Source organism: Malurus melanocephalus, unplaced genomic scaffold (genome assembly GCF_030028575.1).
Source record: "Malurus melanocephalus ecotype Western Australia unplaced genomic scaffold, MMel_1.1 scaffold_249, whole genome shotgun sequence".
Lineage (NCBI taxonomy): Eukaryota > Metazoa > Chordata > Aves > Passeriformes > Maluridae > Malurus > Malurus melanocephalus.
Window position 1 is genome coordinate 1,079,794 of NW_026623481.1, and position 18,427 is coordinate 1,098,220.

The 18,427-nt window shown below is 46.2% G+C and overlaps 2 protein-coding genes across 4 annotated transcripts; one reads left to right on the top strand and one right to left on the bottom strand.

The window, feature by feature from the left end:
- Positions 1-1,230: 1,230 nt before the first annotated feature.
- On the bottom strand, positions 1,231-16,719 carry PLA2G7 (phospholipase A2 group VII). Of its 3 annotated transcripts, none has more exons than XM_057375432.1 (11): positions 16,345-16,719; positions 9,570-9,697; positions 7,411-7,561; positions 6,735-6,828; positions 6,046-6,114; positions 5,428-5,575; positions 3,851-3,964; positions 3,506-3,597; positions 2,914-3,087; positions 1,782-1,930; positions 1,231-1,408 (listed from the first exon to the last, which is right to left on the bottom strand). In XM_057375432.1, the coding sequence occupies exons 1-11, from the start codon at positions 16,664-16,666 to the stop codon at positions 1,305-1,307; spliced, it is 1,545 nt and encodes a 514-aa protein (XP_057231415.1). In that variant the 5' UTR covers positions 16,667-16,719; the 3' UTR covers positions 1,231-1,304. The 3 variants fall into 3 exon arrangements, with proteins under 3 accessions (XP_057231415.1, XP_057231414.1, XP_057231416.1); XM_057375431.1 differs by lacking the exon at positions 16,345-16,719 and adding an exon at positions 9,868-10,405; XM_057375433.1 differs by lacking the exon at positions 16,345-16,719 and adding an exon at positions 10,195-10,403.
- Positions 10,411-12,416, top strand: IMP3 (IMP U3 small nucleolar ribonucleoprotein 3). Its single transcript, XM_057375434.1, has one exon. It carries the CDS (start codon positions 10,491-10,493, stop codon positions 11,046-11,048), a length of 558 nt encoding a protein of 185 aa, XP_057231417.1. The 5' UTR covers positions 10,411-10,490; the 3' UTR covers positions 11,049-12,416.
- Positions 16,720-18,427: the final 1,708 nt, after the last annotated feature.

An 18,427-nucleotide genomic window follows, 5' to 3' on the forward strand; every position in this document is an offset into this window, starting at 1 on the left:
GTTAGTGCTGACTCAGTAAGACAAACACATGTTTATTTGCTTAATAGAGACAATACACGGCAGTAGGCTGAGGAGAATTTAATTAAATTCTGAAAGACAGACCTTAGTTGTTATTGCAATCTCATTTTAAGATCACAGATTATGTAAAAGATTTAATTACACTGTTAATTTCTTCATTTCTGTTCGCTTCAGTGCTTTTGTTTGTAAGCTGATTTTGAAATGAATATGATTTAGAAGACCCTTTCATGGAGCAGCTTCAGACAGTTCTGATCCAAAAGTGAGAGTCTTAGACAAGGCCAGCTAGATGGCTGCTGACAATCTTTGCCCAGGTACTAGCATTGCTGTCTGTTTGTCAGTGGGAGCCAACTGCTTCGTCTATCACCTCAAGACCATTGTGAATACCTGGACAAAGGTGAGAATCTGGAGAGTGTTTACTGCCAGGAGAGACCTCAGAAGATGAAGCAGTGCTAATAAAGACCATGTAAAGGGAGCTGTACAAGTGCCACATTTGTAATTTCACCTGCAGTCTGTGGACCGTGGTGACACAGGCATTGATAAGGCAGGAGCTGCTGGAGCTTTGCCCAAGGGCAATTACAGTTGCTACAACACTAGTGACCCATTCAGAAGCTTTTGGGATAGAAACATCATCCTCTAGGTATGGCACTAAACACATCTTAGATTTAAGTGGATTAAGCCTCTGTGAGGAGTCATGTGTCTAAACTTTCTCTGCTGTCAGCCGAACTCTTTCCTGTAGCTTTTACCGTGACTAATTTTATAACTGACAGAGTTTTGGAGATTACCCTCCACAGGCATCTCTGACTAGAAGGAGCAAAAACTTGCCCTATCTCCCAACTGTTGTCAGAGCACAGCTGAAATACTTAGTATCTAAGCAGAAAAGTGGTGGTTTGGGGTTTTTTTGTTTCTTCCTTACACTGCAATAAAGGCTTGCTGGATGCAAACTGATACAAAGCTTGGTAAACCAACCTCTAGCTGAGTTCCTTAGAGCTCACTCTGTCTCTRCAAACTTGACTCAAGTCAAAACAAGAAAGATCAGTTAAATTATTAAGTGATTTCCCCCAAGCCTACAAAGCAGAAGTTACCTTGTTGCAGTATTTCAGAGCATACCACTAACTCATTTGAACAGAAACCTCTGTTTTTATGATTATTTAACAACATAATGCCTTGTCTTTTTTTTTTTCTGTTCCACACCCCGGAAGTTTTGTAGGTCACCACATCTCTGAGCAATGTCTGGCCAACATTAATGTCCTGATGTCCATGGCATTTTCAATACTTCTTCATATTCCTTATTCTGGTTCAGCTGGAGAWGTGTCAATATTGGTTCCAGGAATAACATTGGGTCCTACGCCATCCACAAGAGAATCCCACTGATCAAAATCTTTCTTAAGACCTTAAGATGGGGGAAAGAAAACCCAAGTGGCCATGAGTTAAATAAACAGCTTTTTGTAAAACTACACTGAATAATGAAAACAACTAGGCCAAGTAGGGGAGGAAAATATTTTAAGGAGGAAAAAAACGATACTTCAAATTTTTTTGTACCAGAACAAAATGCCAGTGGTTTTCCTCTGAGGTGCTAGCTAGCAGTACAAAAACAACTGACAAACCTCTAGAAAAAACTCTGACTTATTTTTTTCCACTGACACTTACTTTGATCTTGATTTTATCTTGATTCTGTTTAACCATACAAATGGAATGGTTATATAAAAAGCTTCACAGGAATTAAATATTAATTAACTTCATACTTTGGTATAATGGATACTTACTCAGATGCTTCTGTAGGAAGGCTAATGAAGCATGATTGCTGATATCAATAGCTTCATTTGGATCTATTTCTCCCTTYAATTTGAAGAATCTTGCAATGATTCCTCCGCTCACAAAGGTGAAATCAGGAAAGCTCTGATGTACTGACCCCCTGCAAAGAAAAATGATCAACAGGCTTATGAGAATGCATTAAATTGCCTGATTAAAAGATACACAGACTTCAGTCACATGTCTTGTTGCTGTCTTTAGCAGAAGATAAAACAGGTTAATCTCATGAGCATGCAAGATTAGCAGGAAATTCTGCCCTAACCACAGAAGGGGGAGGAAGGTTTGTAGATGCTCACTCTAAGTCATTGTAACTGCACCAGCAGTAAAGAACTGGCTTGCAAAGCAACTTGATTTTGATGTGTCTGCTCTGTGGTGCAGGACAGAGCCATCCCTCCCCYGGCTGCAGAACTGCCCTCAGAAGGCTGTTTCAGGTGTTCAAATGCAGGCTCAACATGAAGCTCAGCACAAAACCTGTGCCCCAGGGCTGGAATGCACACCTTGGAGTATCTTAAACTTGGGGTTACTGGCTGCTTGGAGAGGTGTGTYCCCACTAGGGAGGATGTATGGCTAATTTAAGCATGCAGTGAAAACCTGTGCCRTGAGAAGAGACAGTCAYAGGATCATTTAGGCTGGAAAAGACCTTTAAGATTAWCAAATCTTAACTGTTAACCCAACACTGCCATTCCACCTCTAAACCATGTTCCTCAGTGCCACATCTATGTGTCTTTTAAACATCTCTAKGGATGGTGAYTCCCCCACTTCCCTGTGCAGCCTGCTGCTCCAATGCYTTGAAAACCCTTTGACTGAAGAAATATTTCCTAATATCCAATCTGAAGAGCCCCTACTAGGACTTGAGGCCTGGGAAAGGAGATTGATGCCCCCTCCCTCCCAGCTCCAYCCTCCTGTCAAGGCCTTGTAGAGAGCAAGGAGGTCCCCCTGAGCCTCCTTTTCTCCAGGCTAAACAYCCCCAGCTCCCACAGCTCYTCCTCCAACTTGTGCTCTAGGGACTGTCTTTCTGCAGTTACATGTAACTGCACAGCTCCAACAAGAGCTTCAACTACCAAAATAACTGATGGGGGCACTCACTTGATAGTGATCATTTTCTTGTTTGTGTCATTGGAGATAAGCTTCTTAATCTTTAAGATGTTCTCGGCCCACTGGAAYTTTTCAGAGTTGATAAAAAGCAGTGGTTGCTGGACACTGTTYTGGTAAATGTCATCACCTACAGGAAGCATCCATACGTCGAGGGCAATGCCACACCTGCCAAAAATATGTGGATATTTGCACAGAAGCAGGAAGCTTACAAGTTCTGAGCATGTTTTGAGTTGCATGAGATATGGCAAAGAGAAACGCTCTCTGATACTGAACAGATTATTTAATCATTTTGTTTCAGAATTATCTCTACTGTGGGGGAAGAGAATTAGTCCATTCTTGCATTTTTTGGTCTCCATTGCCAGGCACAGCTGGACTGCAGGGTCCCACAGTACCATGATATAAGTTGCAGCTATTATGTTCCACCACATCCCCACACTTGGGAGAAGCATGGCTGGAGAAAGCAAGACGTGCCAAACAAAACTTTTCTCCAGCAGCTAATCAGTAGTTGTGGGATCCTAGGTAAAGTGCCCTGCTCCAGACCTCTCAAGTGCCAAATGTCTCTGGCCTTGTTTTTCATGCTTACCTGAATCTTATTTCTTTGCTGAGACTCTCAATAACTGTAGCACCACCAAAAGAGTGTCCCATCACAGCTATTCTGCTAGTATCAACAGAATCCTGTCAAAAAAATCCAGGTGCTGTAAGAGASTTTCTTTCCCAAACTTACTTTTTTAAAGGGAATAATTATTGAAGTAGGAAGAGCATAATTTCAGCTCCRTTACTATTTATCCAGCTTGAGATGACCTGAGAATATGTTCATAGATCTACAATATGATCTTCAGAATACATTACAGGAACCAGTTTAGCAATGGAAGGGGGAAACTRAAAGCATGATTAGTTTAACAAAATRTAGCTGCCACCTTTCACTCACCTTTAGGCTGTTCCAGTTGAAGTCTGAATGTAGTACATTYGTTATTTCCTCTCCCGAATTGATTTTAAGAATGAGATTGAGAGCTTTGATACACTCCTGTGCTCTTTGCTGCACCTGGGGAGAAAGAGAGATTGAGGCAGAGCAGTGGAAGRAATCATCAGATGTCTGCCAGGCTTGATAGTCCCTTGGTCACAGAACTTACTGTTTTTTTCTCCCCCTGTCTGATACAGTACCAATTATTCTCAACTGCAGAATGGAGCCATCTGACAAACAAAATTGATTTTTGGCAGTATAGAGAGCTGAAGTTCTCATGTAGAACCTCTGCACACAGGAATTTATCCCTGTAACATGCACCAAAGGCCTTCAGCTCATTTGTCCTGTCACTGCTTAAGAAAAGGGGTTGTTGGGATGTGCAAAGGCTGAAGTTATACAACTTCAAGGAAGGCTGACTCGCTGCTGCTCCTCAGGCACACTTAGATGGAATGTCATTCCATCACTTGCCCCATCTCTATAGCCTTGATACTGTCTTTGCCCCAAGACAATAGCCTTGATACTGTCTTTACACTGGAAAAACCCAAATTAAGAAACAGTGAAGAAGCCTGTCCTGTTTTTTATATATACTCATCCTTGAAAACTGTRGTGAAGCTGTTGAAAATAAAGGTTTTCATTGTTCCATATAAGAACAACTTTTAACTGATATTTCAATAAAAGAAAAACCTCAAGAAGAACCTAATAACAGTAGTGATCTTGGGAACCACTGTGTGTAGACAGCCAGCAAGATGTCTGCGCATCACTAAATTTCAAATAAATCCCAATCCCCTGACTTCTCTACTTGTGAAATTTGCAGACAATGGGTTCTGGAGGTTATTTCCAAGCTCAGACATTACACATTGACACTCACAAGTAGGACATTGTACACATACAGGAAATGACTCTTGTACTGTTCTCTGTATGGCCCAGGGAGATAAAGAAAAGCACCTCCCTGGCTGTGTTTTCGTTAGCTGGAAAAAAACACTCCCATATTTTAAAGGTCAAGTCTATGCTTGGAGAAGCTTGTCAGTATGGCTACATCACATCTAGCATGAATACTCCTTATTACAGGCTGCACTGTTTACATTGCTAAAAAACACCTTCAAGTGTGGTACAGACTATAAAGCAAACATGCCAATCAGAACAGCCATGACTCATCTTGCTATGGAACAGTAAATGAAAGCTAAAGCAAGCCTAGGGCCACGCAAACACTTGAGCTCAGCTGTGTGTCACTTTTAGGCTGGGCTGGGCAGTAGAAGTAGGAAGACACARAGAAGAAACAGAAAGTTGAGTGGAACCCGGGGAGAAACAAATGACTCAGTCAAGAATGCAACTTGAAGAAAAAGCCTTGTTGAGGAAGCAGTTCATGCTCTGAAGAAAGCTGCTCTTGGCTTTTCCACCTTCAGAGAAATAGGACTTAATCCATTTTTATAYATCTCTGAGCCATGGCAGAAGACTGCTCCACTCCCCTGGCCAAAGGGAGAGAGTGCCAGTCCTAAACACAGCACTGCTGCCACACTTCCAGAGCACAGACCCAGCCCAAGCACCTGCTTATGGCGCAAACAACGCTCCTCCTCTCCAGTTTTCAGTTTCCTGTAGTAGATCCACTCCTTCTCCATGTTAGGTGTAGWCTCTTCCTGTGACTCAGAAACGGACCTTCTCTTACAAAAATAYGTTGCTGATGCAGATTCATCTCTGTAATATCAAGAGGAGATTATTTCTCAGTATTCATTCCATTTGGTTTGAGATGAAGACAGCACAAATTTTAGAATTTCACCTGTCTGAAGAGATGCAATTATCAACCAGCACTACTGCAGTGTACACTGACTTTCTACATCATGCAATAACCCCACCAAAATTCCCACCTCCTTTACGTTCTCCACCTTCTTTATATTCTAATAATAAGAGAGAGATAAGTAGCGTAACTGAAGAATGACAAATGATATCTAATCAAAGACTTTTCATTCTAGCACTTATCTAAGCAAAATTCTCTTTKTTAGAGAAGAGTTGAGCTGTGGGCAGTGTGGGCAGGCATTCTAAACAAAAGAGATGTTAGTTTTTCTTCTTAACAAAAATCCAAAAGTTCTCCTTTAGAATAAATAACACTCAGTTCATTGTGAGAAAGTTTTTTTCCATCAGAATTCCCAAATGTGCAGCATACTCACCTGTGCTCCACAGCAGCCACTATAAAGCCCTGAGAAGCCATCTCAATGCAAATAGCAGAATAAATTGTCCTGCAACAAAAACCACACTCTGGTGAGATGTCATTCTTTCAATTCCACTGCTCTTTAAATGCTGACCACCCTAGGTATGCCATAGTCCACATTCAATATTTCTTCTGAATTTGCTACCCAGCAGAGCAGGTTTTTGTATGCCAGGCACCAAAGCCTGTTCACAAAACCTTGGTACTGTTTTAYTGTCTATTCAGAAGAGAAAATGCTACTGATTTTTAATAAGTAGCACACACAGCACTTTGCATCTCCAAAAATCAACCAGCTAATCTTCACAATGTGCTTATGGGTTGCTAAATACCTTCACCTCCATCATACAAAGGGAAAACACAAATGGAGCATTGAGCACTTGGTCTAGTGGAAGGTGTCCCTGTCCACAGCAGAGATGATTTTTAAGGCCYCTWCCAACCCAGCCTGTTTTATTATGGYTGTTGTGAACAACCATACACCAACCCTGCTGTTGTTTCAGTGGAGGCATAATGACACACAGCAGCCTGTTCTTCAAATCTRTTTCAGCTCCAGAAGGATCTCACCCCCTACTGAAAATCTGTTCARAACCACCCGTGGAGGCTGCTGTCTCCATAGACAACAAAAACCAGTTTGTCAACAAACTGCAAAATTACCGAAAAGCTCCAAGTCCATGTGAGAAAATGAGAAGTGGGTATTTTTCTCCTGGCTTAAAAGCAGCATTTGAYTTTGCAGGACAGGTCACTGAACCTAGATAAAAATGGAAGTGTATGTCATTACTACTGAAATGAGAGAAAACATTTGTTCCTGTGGGAGAGATCCCAAGAATGTGGTCACCACTGATTTCAGAGCAATCATCTAAAGATAAGGTACCAAGTCTTATCCTTAAAATACAGAACTCAAATATGGATCTGATTCTGAAAACACTTTCTACTTGGCAGAAGATATTCTCCATCTCCTCCTCCCATCCACAACCTGGCACAAGGTCTACATATCTCAAACCCTAACAGTCAAGCATCCAGGTTTTGCTAGTATTCAGACCTTAGGATCTCTCTRACTTTTATATCTTTGCATGTTTCCCTGTGGGATTTAACTCCCAACACACAGGTGCAGCTTACCTAGWGCAAACTGTCCAGGCACTCCTATCCACGGCAGTCAGGGCCTGCCTGAGAACTGGGTCCCACTCAGCACTGAGCCTCATTACACAAATCCATCTCTCGAAAACACACTTCTTTGCTAAAAACTGTTTTTTTCAGCCCTGCAGCAGCAACACCCTGCTCATGAAGCACTGAGGCAGCGACAGGCAAGGAACAAAACCAGAACCAGTCTTACCAACGTAGTAATGGAAAAGCCTTTCTCCTACAACTCGGTACATATTCAGGAAGTCAGAGAGTCCCTGATAGTATTCYTTGTCTGGAATCCATCGTGCCTCTTCGATGTCTGTGGCATCACATGCTGGATAATACAGGCGCAAGAAGCTTCCCTGGGATTAGGAAAAGTGAAAAAAAAAAGGACTGTTGGTATTTATTTATATATGGCAGAGAAAATGGAAGATAAAATATTTATAGAAAGGGTTTCAGATGTAAGAATGCAGCTCAAGAGAATTATGAGAAATTATCATGAGAAAATTATTATCATATACAGGCTTTGATGCCAAGCCTGTGTCACAATCTTTCTGTCCCTACAATGTATTTAAAGTAGCATGAGATACACATCATCACAGGTGGAGATACACATCACCTCCTCTAGGTTAGCCTAGGGCTTATCAGAAATGCCTCCTTTACTTAGGAGGCATAACTTAAGTTAATTATTACAAACACTCACTACCTATTTAYTCCATACATCATCTTGCTGGATCTTTTCTTCCATCTTCCGCACTGGGAATGGTTTGGTGATGCATTTGGTTATGTTTTATAGGGCTGACTGAAGATGAGGCTCAGAGATTTTCGGCTGTTCAGCCAGGACAAGAGAAGGCTCTCTAATGTGGCTGTAGTGCTCCTGCCTAAACTGCCTAAACTGAGCAGAGGCTGTCAGCAAAGCTCTTGGGCAGCTGCAYAGCAAGGGAGCACAATATATTGCTCTTCCTCCTCATCAAGATGTTTGTAAGTCACTCCTGGTCCATCTTGCTAACACARGTTTGTTAACCTGTGTTTCATCTGCCTCTGCTTCTCACCACCAGTTCAAATCTCTTGCTGTGTGCACTTCAGGTCTCCCAGGAAAGCTTTCCACACTCACAGGAACCCTCCACACCCCCTCGTCAGTCTTTCCTTCACAGCAGCAATACACCAATGCACACCCCAAGGCAGACCTCCCAGCAGATGAACTGTGTGCAATTTGCATTCTTACTTCCTGGTTTCAAAGGAATTTGCAACACAGTATTCAAATCAACTGTCTTGCTCCAACTGTACTTTTGGTTTAGCAAGTTAAAGTTAGGGCCAAAATAAACATGAGCTTTGAAATAAAGCCTGATTTCTTGAACAATAATTGATCAGTTAACCAAAAGTTTGTTTAATGAAGCTTATTTCTATTCACTTATCACACTTAAATCAACCTTTGACACAGAGACCATTATGGTAGAACTTTCCTCCACTTTGKTAGCAATATTAACTTGACCTCCGAATAGTCCCAGTGAACCTCCCCACTGACTTAACTGTTTACCAGAAAGGGGAAGAGGTTTGTTATCTATGCCTGAGCCATCTGCATTGTTCATAATGCTTATGTAAAAAAACCCACACAGGCTAATGCAAAGAGAAACTAATCACTGCTCCATGCTGATAGAGAGTAAGCTCASTGAARGAAAACATATGAACCATTACAAACTGATCACAAATTCCACTATAGCTGGCTAGTCTGAGGAGTAAAATCACAGTGTAAACRCAGGTGTATTCTCTCAAAGGCAAGAGGAAATGAAAACTCAAAAGCAAGCTCATTACTTGCCTGGTTACTGTCTATATCTTGTTATTGTGGCTTCTCACTGTGGTAACCTCTTGCAGAATTGACATGTTGTTCTCTTCAGAGAGACAAAATCTCAAGAAGACATCTCATCTTTTATCCTGCAGCTGAAACACTGCATAGATTTCTATCCCAACCCTGAATACCTTCATCTCCCAACCTTGCCAAATCCTGTTGGGATCTTTGTGATGAGAACAGCTACAGTCACAGAAACTGCGTACGGAATCTCAGGAGCCCAGCGCAGGAGGAGGCTGTGGAGTGAATGGGATGAACCCCCAGGAGGACACAGTTTCTCTGCAGTATCTTGCGTGGGAGAGTCAGAAAGGCAAGGATATTAGAAGGAGGGAGGAACTGGCCATGGGGAAGGCTTGTCCAGTACACATCCTACACCAGGACGGAGAGGATGGAAAGCTCAGGTGTGAGTGTCAGTGTGGAGCACACARATGAGACCTTCTGTTTGATTCATCTGTAAAACTGCAGCTGGTTGTTYCACTAACATTGTGGCTTAAATCCAACAGAGAACAAATCAAGAGCTTTACCTCAGCTGCATCTTCTGTCATCAGGTCTGTACATCCAACTGAGTGTGGTCCCTTTCCTTCAGGGATCCTGTAAAACTTCTCAGTGCTGCTGCTGCTCCACATTTCCATTGATGCCTTCACCGACAAACCTGGGGAAGAACACAAAGCAAATCAAGAGACCACCATGGCCTCCGTGACCAGATCACCCTCCCTGAAACAAACCCAGCACGCTGAAGGTTCGGAATTAGAAAAATCAAGATTGAGCCRCTACAGAAATCTGTTCGTGAGAATCAGAGAAATCCCGAATTGCCAACCTGACCTGTTCTACTGGGGATTTTCCTTGTTGTATCCTGAMTCCCAAGGAAGAGACAGCACCGTGCACTTACAGAAAAGTGGGATGAAACCTTAGGCTGGCGATGCCGCGGCGGCACTCGGGAGGTCTGTGGTGCTACGAACCGCACAGAGGGAGGATTCTGCTGCTCCTCAAGGAAAACCGGCCTGTGCATCAGGGGGAGCGGGGTGTCACGGAGAAACACAACGCCGCAGCCATTTTTCCAGGAGGAATGACGAATCCCGRGTTCGGCCTTTGGCGAGACAAGGTCGGGTTGGCCGAGCCGGAGCGGGTGTCGGGGCGGTGTGGCCGTACCTGGGGTGACCCCTCCGCGCCGGGCTGGTCCCGGCGATGCGCACAGTGCGGGGGGAAACAGCCGCATCCCGGGCCGGGCTCTATCTGCCGCCTTCTCCTCGGGGAAGGAGACGCGGGACCGTCCTCATCCCGGTACCCCAGCGCTCGGCCCCGCTCCCCGGGGCGGGCCTGCCGGGGMAGCACTCCCGGGGCGGGACTCCCGGCGCGGTGTCACGACGGCTCCTCCCCGGAACAGCCGCCCCGCCCCGGAAAGGTCCCTCACAGGCGGCGGCGCGGCCGATCCCGGTGCTGCCAAGATGGTGCGGAAGCTGAAGTACCATGAGCAGAAGCTGCTGCGGCGGTTGGACCTGGTGAACTGGGAGGCGTCGGGCGGGAACCTTGCGGAGGTGCGGGCGCTGCGGCGGTACCGCCTGGGCCGGCGGGAGGACTACGCGCAGTACAARGCCCTGGCCCGCTCCGTGCGCGTCCTGGCGCGGAAACTCCGCGACCTGGGCCCGGCCAGCGCCGCCTTCCGCGCCCGCTGCGCCGCCGCGCTGCTGGAGAAGCTGTACGGGCTGGGGCTGGTCAACAGCCGGCAGTCGCTGGCCGTGTGCGAGAGCCTCTCGGCCGCCGCYTTCTGCCGCCGCCGCCTGCCCTGCCTGCTGGTGAAGCTGCGCATGGCGCAGAACCTGCGCCACGCCGTCACCTTCGTGGAGCAGGGCCACGTCCGTGTGGGGCCCGAGGTGGTGACGGACCCCGCGCTCCTGGTGCCCCGCGCCGTCGAGGATTTCATCACCTGGGTGGACGCCTCACGCCTGCGGCAGAAGGTGCTCGACTACAACCAGGAGCGCGACGACTTCGACCTGGCGGCGTAAGGGCTGCCCTGCCTGCCCGGCTGCTCTGCCCCAGGACACACAGACCAGTCAAACCACGGCGGTGCCACCATCGGCTGTGTGCAGCCATCCCTTCCAGACACGCCTGCAAAGGGAGCCTGAAGGAAACTCTGTCCAGTGTCGGATTGCCCTGCTCCTGGCTGCCTTTTGCAGCTGATAGTTCCGTTCATCCATGCAGAGGAAGGAAATTCCATTACACATCCACTGCTTTGAGAATTCATCCGGTGACCCAGCTGCCCCATCATCCTTGGTGTGCCCAGCACCATCATCATCCTTGACATTCCCAGCTTCATCAGCCCAGCAGCTCAGCTTCATCACCATCCCTGGTGTGCCCAGCTCCATCAACCTTAAAGTGCATCTCTGTTGTCCTTACATCCCCTAAAGCAAAAGTGCCTGGAAAAGTCTGCCCAGTCAAAAGATAAGAAGTGGTCGGGTTTAAGTGCTTGGCAGCTCAACAGCAGCTGCTGGAAGGTGTTTTAAGCCAAGCCAAGTGGCWGTTTTAAGACTGCATTTGGCAGCTTCGCTGCTCTTTTTCCAAGAAGTTGTCCTGAATCTTCCTTTGCCTGTTGGATGCACAGACTTGCTTCTGGAAGGGTTTTCCCATGATATCAAGGGACAAGGAGGGAATGCAGGGATTCTTGGRGGTCAGCAGTAAACAATGAGGCCAAATACTGCATATCTGGAACTGTTAAAAGTTTTAGCCAAAAGCAGAATTTTAAAAAATACCAAAAACACCAACTCTACTTTCATGTGAAGTTGTGAAGAGAAGTTTGATGCTTTGAGTTCAGTGTCTTTGCTGTGTGGGGTTCCAGCTGACAATTATTTACAGAACAGGATCTATCTGGGGAGGTGTTGGAGCAAAAGCTGATCTAAGCATAACTGCAGAWTTGGGAGAACTTTTGCATTTAGCACATTAGTCAGAGGCTGTTGGGAACTTTGTTCCCCTTTGATAAAAAAAAAAAMAARCAGAAAAAYGAAAATAAAACTTGGGCTTTTTTAGTTGGTGAAGAAATGTGTGGAGTATTTTATGATACAGTTTCTCTGAGTTTATTCTGATTTTTAAATGTTATCRTAAGCCCTGTTTGCCACCTTCCAGAACTTTTTCTTCTTTTTAATTTAGGTTTTTATTTAACTGATGTAATCTTTCTATGTAACTTGTATAAGGGATTTTTTAAATAGCTACAAGGCTATTAGTGAGTTTTAAAATGTTTTTTGCCAGGAATGCTCCTTTATCAAGAGCTATCAAAGGATTKGGGAGTAGGTTTAGGAGCAGAACTGTGACTGTCCAGCCCAAATCTGAAGAGCTGAAGTTCAGCTGCTGCCAAAACTCTGGATTTGGATGCTTTAACGTGGTTTAATTTGGATGCTTTTTGAACAGGAAAAGCGTTCAGGTAAGGTATGTTTTGAAGGTATTGTGTGACCACAGCCTGTCATCAGATATTATGGCTGCCTTTAAAAAGCAAACAAAATGTTTACATTTCTCCCCATCTCATAAGCCAGCTGTATTAAGCAGAACATTAATTATTAAAGCAATAATAGATATTTAGAAAAGGACACTAAGCAGGTGGATAAAACCCTTTGCCTACTACTGTGGTTTGTACTTGAATTTATTTCAATCATCACCTTAACAACACCTTAACAATCTTTTTCTCAAGGTGTACACCTTGCTTTTGATAAGAAATGCAAATTGAAAACAGTTTCACACCTGAACCATGACTTTTAAACACTTTTCTTAGCTTTCCTCTAGAACAATGCCATTATTTCTTGGGAAATTTAGAAGATGTCTAATTCAGGTGCAGGTAAAAGTGGTGCTTTTGCTGTGCTTTACTCTTTTGGGGGATTTTAAATAACAGCACAGTGTCTGCAGGGCATTTTACTACTGAGATGCTAAACTGCTGTTCTGCCCACTGTGTCCAGCTGTTGGAGGAGCTGCAGAAAATGTCAAACCTCCAGCCTGCCAGCCTCAGTAGTTTACATCATCAGCCCATTCTTTTTCTGTTAAAACAACTTTTCATCGTTCATCTGTGCCCCTTCAGCATCTGCAGCAGAAGATAAATGACTCTAGGCTGCTAAGTTAAGCAGTGGGAATTGATTCCCCTAGAAATATGTGGGATAACAGCATCCATCACCCCTGCTCTCCTCCTGTGGTACTGGAAATCAAATTCTTGTGTTCTCTGAGAAATCAGGCTGTGTCTGTGTGTGTTTTAAGTCTGGAATTTCACAGCTGCGCTGGCTGTACAGCAGCTGAGACCTGAGATGAGTGTCCTGCTCCTCAGTTTTTAGCAACTGGAGTCCTCACATGCCCCTGACCAGGGCTGGGTCCATTCCAAGTGTGATAAAAACAGGTAAAATGGGAGTTTCAGGAGCACACCGAGGGATGCAGTCCCTGCTGCTGATTACAGCCAGGGAAATGATGGCTTCCTCGTGTTCCATGGTGCCTTAAGCTCCTGGGTTGGTTTGTTTTCCAGAGCTGACACACTGTGGCCGCTGCTGGGTGGTTCCCGCAGCGGTACCAGACCCGGGATTGAAAGGGCACAGGAAGCAGCTCTGACAGCCTTTCCCAACCCCTGGATAAACATGGAGCCTTTTGTGAAATTCCAGCTCTGATCCAATGTCAGTACAAATTGGCACAGCTTCCATGGGCCTGTGTGAACTGGTGTGAGAATTTGATTCAACATTGCTTTTTTTTGGGCCAGATCCTTCAAACTCTCYGCTCCAGTGCTCTGGGAACTTGCAGCACGTGGGAGTGGCAGGATGGGTGTCACTGCTTTTCCCTGCACCTTCTGAAGTGAACTTGATGTTTCTCACGTGGCCCAACRTCTCCATGAACCTTGTGGGAAGCTGCTGGTGCAGGGCAGAGGATGCTGGTGCTGGTGATGGGGCAGACTCTCTCCATGCCTGACAAAACCAGGTCACTGACAAAACTTGGTCACGAGTGCCCATCCCAGCAGCTGGGCTATGCAGGGGTGCCAGGTTCTCCAGCAAGAGAGGAAGGGGTTGCAGGAGAGTGGGAAGTGTGAAAGCCACTGGAAAACAACGAGTAGTTTCCAGGCAGGAGCTCTCACTTAGTGGGCAGGAGGAAAGGAGGTTTTACCAAGGCCTATGGTTTTAGGTTTGAGGGTGTTTTTTTCCTTTTAATTTTTTCTCCTTTTTTTTTCCCCTTTTTTTTTTTCTCTCTTGACCTTGGCTTTTCCTTTATTTGAAGGCTGCCAAAGCAGGAAAGCTGAGCCTGAGGAATGCAGGGGGAGCTGAAGSAAAGTCCTTCACACACTGACGCCCTTTGTGCTGCAGAGTGTAAAAGGCTGAGGCTGCCACTGAAATGCAAATGTGTGGTTTTTCACTGATCCAAGTTACTTTTTTTTTTTTCCCAGTAAACAAGCATGCTGCATGTTTTAAAGGCTGCTTCCATCCATTTTGGTGTGGCTCAGTGCTGACCTCAGTAAATCACTGACAGCACATGGACATTTTGGTGTGGCTCAGTGCTGACCTCAGTAAATCACTGACAGCACATCACCATGAGCACAGGGGTTGGGGAAGGATGGTGATTCATGATTCATCCCTCTTCTCAAGATAGGAAATGGAGACTCAGAGAAGCAAAGGTGGAGCTGGGCAATTCCCGATTTGGGGTGATGGTCCTACGTCCTGGGCTAGGCCAGGGCCTCCCAGCTTTGCTGAATGGCACCTCCCTGTGCTCATCTCTGCAGGACGCCCCAGTAAGGTACCCCACAGCAGATGGAAGTGTCACYCCTTTTCTGTTCAGAGCTCTGAATAATCTGTTTCAAATACATCCCTTGACTGATCTGACCCTGGAGATTGAACCAAAGAGCCATTTCTCACCACCAGGGCATTTTTGTCACACTCTAGTCCCTATCCCAGATGCCAAAACATTTCAATGTCCCCTGGGTCTGGGAGATTATTATGTTAAGCATTGTGACAGCGTTTACCTGAGAGCCCCAGCTCTTGYCCCTATTTTTAAATACTCCATTTTAGGCAAATACTCAATTTAAGCAACTCTTCTGATCCATTGCTTGCTGGTGTGGCCATGCAGCAGGACTTTGAGGTGCGAAACCTTCCTGCTGGGAACTGTTCTTTCTCTGCAAGCACAACAGTCCCTTCCTCCCTCRTATCAGCTGATTTTGAAGAGAGAGAGTGTTTCACTCCCAGCAGGCAGAGAAAGGGGAGGCCATTAATGACAGACAGATGAAGATTTGAGCATTTCCCGTTCCTCCTGGAGTTGCCCATTACAGGACCCCACATGTCCCCAGCAGTAAGTCAGCATAATTTCTGAGCTGTTATGAACATGTCAGTGGGGTTGGTGAGTGCATACCAGGCAGCACCACCACCCCTGCTCCCTACCCCGAGCAGCCAGCACCCACTGCTCCTGGAGAGGCTGGGATGGTTGTGTCACAGGGTAAAGTACAGCCAGGCTGTCCTGGCGGGTCTGTGTGGCTGGCATTGCAATCCTCCATTTGTCCCTTGTACCTGAGCTCAGGCTTAAAACACACCAGGGCACCACATCCTAAAACCACCTCCTCTCCCCATCAGCTCCAGCAGCAGCTGGGGTGCAGGGTCCTGTCAGGTATCGGGATGCTGGGTTTGGAGGGGCTGGATGCCGTGCTGGCAGAGAACTCAAACCTCCTGCCCTTTGTCCACCTCARCCTCACAGAAAAACTTKGGTGGGTAAGGAGCGCTGGAAGTCMCCTAGTYCTMAAAGCAGGRCAGYATGGGGCTGCCTCAGTCTGCACATCTCGTGCTGGACACCTGCAGCACAGTTTAATCTGTGAATTATATTTTCCCCTTCCATCTGGTTGGAATTTTCCCTATGGCGTCCCGGGATTGCTGCTTCCCATCCCTGCACTGGACACAGCAGTGTCAAGAGCTGGGTTATTTTTCCCCAGGGGAAGATTTCCTTGAATGCTGTCCACACACACAAAGGGACGTGTCCCCAGTTACCCCTTTCAACTTATCCCGAGTGAATCCCACAGGATTCACAGGATCCCGCAGAGTGAATTCCCGAGTGAATCCCACAGGATTCACAGGATCCCACAGAGTGAATTCCGCAGGGACTCACAGGGATTTGGGGCCGGATAAAGGGCTGCAAGGAAGGAAGGAAGGAAGGCAGCGCAGGAGCGCGATCCCTCGAGGACTGGGCACAGGGAGTGGGAGATCTGAAACTGCGCAGAAATTACTCAGCTCCTTAAAATCCCCCTCACGTCACCATTGCTCCTCCCCGTGCTCTCCCCAGACCCTTTTCTGCCCTTTGTAGGGTTTCACGTACCTGTTGTGCGGTGTCCCGGCTGTCCCCTGCTCCCGTCCCGCTGTCCAGAGGAGCAGTTTGTCCCCTCAGGAGCCGGGCGAGCGGCGGCTGCTCCCGCGGGAGGACGCGGCTGTCGCAGGCTCAGCCACTGCCGGGCTCTCCCCGAAGGGGAGGGACCAAACTTTGCCTTAGTTTTCAGCTGAGACAATCTTTCTGGGAGAAATCTTCCCTGGGCCTGGAAAACAAGTTTCTGGCGTGGAGCCATCCCCAACAAAGCCTGCGCGTCCCCGCGGAGCCCGCGGCCGCCGAGGTGCCGGGCCGGGCCCCGGGACGGCAGGGACATGAGCGAGCTCGTTGTGTGTGAATTCTGGATCTGCCGGCCGGGGCTGGCTCAAGCAGCAAGAACCCCGCGAGAAAATTCCCCCGGATGGGTTGCAACACCCCTGCAATCTCTGTGGCCAGGCGAGCAGGGGGGGAACGGCGCTTGGCTCAAGGTTGCGCTGTAAAAATAGAAATCTTTTCCTCGGGCCTTCTGAGAAGGGGATAATCACACATTAGGGAAGGGGTTCCCGCTTTTGGGTAAAGCTTCTGGAGTGGTTGAAGGTGGATTTAGCACAGGTCCCTACTTGTGGGGCAGATCTGCACTCCCCTTTGCACAGTCCTGTCATTTTCCCCCTCAGTAATGCTGAATTCAGTAAATTCACCTGAAACCGGCATCAATAATAAAAGATTAATTTTGTGAGAGATCAACAGCTGTGAAATGGCCCCGTGAGCTTCAAGGCTAGCAAAAGGAGGCAGCAGAGGAGGAGGGGAGTTAAAATTTGGCCTGGTTTAATTGCTTGTGGATTATCCCCTTATAGAGAGCTGGTGAGCTCCTGGCGTGGGATCAGCAGCTTCTCTTTGCGTGTGTGTGAGCTGAAGCTGGAAAGTTGTTTGAAAAGGTCCAAGATTTTCTTTGTCCTGTACTTTTGTCCAGCCCTCATTTCAAGTGAATTTTAATGCCATTGAAAGATCTTGAATAAGTCACAAGATCTTTTAATCTACAGGAACAGGTTCTTCAAGATTAGTGAGAGACAATGAGGATAAGAAAGTAGTACGTAGGTTGTTAAAGTAGTAGAGACATCAAATCCAATGATTGTTCTGTGGGCCACCAGGTGCTTCAAAATTTATTTTTCTTTTTAATATATTCAGATTTTCCCAGATGTGCAGGAGTCAAGCTCAGTAGAAGAGGAGTATAGGTCTTTCTTTTGGATCTTATCTGCACAATCCAACCACCCAGGCATGAAACAGGCTATGAATCTCTCTGACATTTATATCTCATCTTTTTCTTGCAAGAGAGAAAGAGAAGGGTAAAGATGATGCTGTGGACTTGCCGCCTGGGATGTGGTTGGATGTTTATGGGAATTGGGAGCAGGGAAATTATCCCATCCCCCTCTGTCTCCCAGGCTGTAGACCCTGGGATTGCAAACCTTCCCTACCATCAGCCTCTGCAAGCTCTGATGTTGGTCCTTTCCAATATGCTCAACATGAAAGTCACACTCTTTTCAAAGCTGCAAAAATTACACCATGAAGTAAATGCAGTACAGAAGCTGGAGCAAATCCTGAAGCATTTTTGGTTTATGAGGGTGATTGGACTAATAGCTCAAGATCAGCTTGAATGGGAATGTGAATATAAAAGTTTTTGGTTAGACCAGACTGGAGTAAATATATTGCAGTTTCATCATGAGGATAACGAGGTAGCCTAGTGATCCTTGCAATCTACTTAAACTCCCTGCCAGAAAAGCAGCTGGGAAATACCCACTAGCACAGGTATAAATATTGAAATCCACAGCCTTGCAGGGGCTGATGAGGGTTTGTTCTGTGGGGCTGTGGATGAAAATTTTAAGCAATGATGTGCCATAGCTGAGTTATTTTCTAGACTCACAGAATGGCCTGAGTTTAAAGGAACTTTAAAGCTCATCCCATCCAAYCCTCTGCCATGGGCAGGGACAACTTCCACTATTCCAGGTTGCTCCAAGCCCCATCCAACCTGGACTTGGACACTTCCAGAGATAGAGCAGCCACAACTTCTTAGGATACCCTGTGCCAGGGCCTCACCACCCTC